Source organism: Cariama cristata, unplaced genomic scaffold (assembly GCF_000690535.1).
Source record: "Cariama cristata isolate BGI_N322 unplaced genomic scaffold, ASM69053v1 scaffold28457, whole genome shotgun sequence".
In the NCBI taxonomy this organism is placed as follows: Eukaryota; Metazoa; Chordata; class Aves; order Cariamiformes; family Cariamidae; genus Cariama; species Cariama cristata.
In genome coordinates, this window is record NW_009627570.1 from 647 (window position 1) to 2,314 (window position 1,668).

At 59.0% G+C, this 1,668-nt stretch overlaps 1 protein-coding gene across 1 annotated transcript; it reads right to left on the reverse strand.

Moving 5' to 3' along the window:
- Nucleotides 1–21: 21 nt before the first annotated feature.
- Nucleotides 22–1,067, reverse strand: LOC104164992 (putative nuclease HARBI1; the record flags this gene model as incomplete). Its single annotated transcript, XM_009704494.1, has 1 exon — nt 22–1,067. A coding segment is annotated over exon 1 (1,046 nt), but the record flags the coding sequence as incomplete, so codon positions are not given.
- Between the last annotated feature and the right edge of the window lie 601 nt (nt 1,068–1,668).

Here is a 1,668-nt window from a genome sequence, read left to right on the forward strand (position 1 = left end):
TCCTGTTGTGTTCTCTCCAGCCACTCCTCGTTGAAGGGGTTGTCATGGGCTTCGCAGACGTTGTGCAGGATGCAGCAGGCAAGGACGAGGGTGGGCAGCAGCTCCAGGCTGCAGTCATCGCACTTCAGGAGGATCTGCCAGCGCGCCTTCAGGCGCAGGAAGGCATTCTCGATCACGCTGTGTGCCCGCTTCAGGCGATAGTTGAACTGCAGCTGCCGCTGTGTGAGGTTCTCATCCTCCTGGTAGGGCTTGAGGATCCAGTCTTGCAAGGGGTAGGTGGCATCGCCCAGCAGCACGTACTTCTGCGCCTTCCCCATGAAGTGCTTGGGAGGATTGGGGCAGAGCCGGCCCTCCTTGGCCAGCACCCACAAACTGGAGCTCTCCAGGACTGCGCTGTTCTCCATGCTGCCAGGGAAGGCAGTGGAGACATCCCAGAACTGGCCCAACCCATCCACGGTGGCCTGCGTCAGGATGGAGTGCCAGCCCTGGCCGTTGCAGTAGTCGGCACTGAGGCGCAGGGGTGGGTGGATGGGGATGTGAAGGCTGTCCAGGGCACCGATGCAGTGTGGGAAGCCCCAACGGGTGCGGAAGATGCGCACCATATTCTCCAGCTCCTTCTCGTTGGGCAGCCGGAGGTAGAGAGGCTTCAGCAGCAAGACAACGGCATAACTCACCTCCCGGACACATGTCTGCACCGTGGAGGGTCCCACGCCGAAGAGTGGACTGAGAGTCTGGTACTCCACGTTGGTGGCCAAGTGCCACAGGGCCACGGCCACCCTTTTCTCTAGAGGCAGAGTGGGGTGGAAGTGGGCGCTGTGCGGAGCCAGCCCGGGCCGCAGCTGGTTGCAGACGTAGAAGAAGGTCTCCTTGGACATCCGAAACTTCTCCAGCCAGTCCTGGGGCCCAAACTCCTTCAGGACCACCCGTTCCCACCAGTCCGCACTCCTGATGCTGGGCCAGGCACGGGGGTAGAAGTAGCAGCTGGTTCTCCTCCGGCGAGCGATCAGGAGCTGCAGCCACGACCGGGAGACAAGAGGGGCGTGAGATGGTGTTTCCTCGGTCCCCATCCTGCGCTTCGCTAGGAACCCCCCTCTGAAGACCATCCAGCTCAAGTGACCTGCTTAAGGCAAGGAGGACGCCCAGTGCCACTCGGCCAGCGGTCCCAACCGGACTATCACTGTGTCAAATTTTCCTGTTCCTGGGAAACCCCACTGTAAACCCACCAGGCAGTAATTGTGACCCTGCACAAGATGCCCAGGTGCTGCAGTCAAGGAGCCTTCTGGAAAAGCCCCCTTTTGGGGCAGCCACTTACTCTGTGGTTTTATTTTTTAAAGAGTATTACTTGCTTTCCTGTAACCGAGTGAACTGCAGGCTCGGTCATGATTTGGAAGGGGGAACGAGCACCTGCGGTCCCAGCCCCTCCACAGGAATTGGTTTTGTTACTAAAATCTAAAAAACATCTAAGCTGAAAAGAGGGTTTTTTCACCTTCCTCAGCAACCACCCAGAGGGATGGGTTCCCCATGTTCCCCTGCAACACCTTGTCCTTCCTGCCACGTGTCCCCAGGCCCTCCATGTCCCCCATCCTTTGTGTCCCTCACCTTTGATGTCACCCCCTCCTTCATGTCCCCACATCCCCTGCATCCCCTGTCCTTTGTACCTGGGATCAC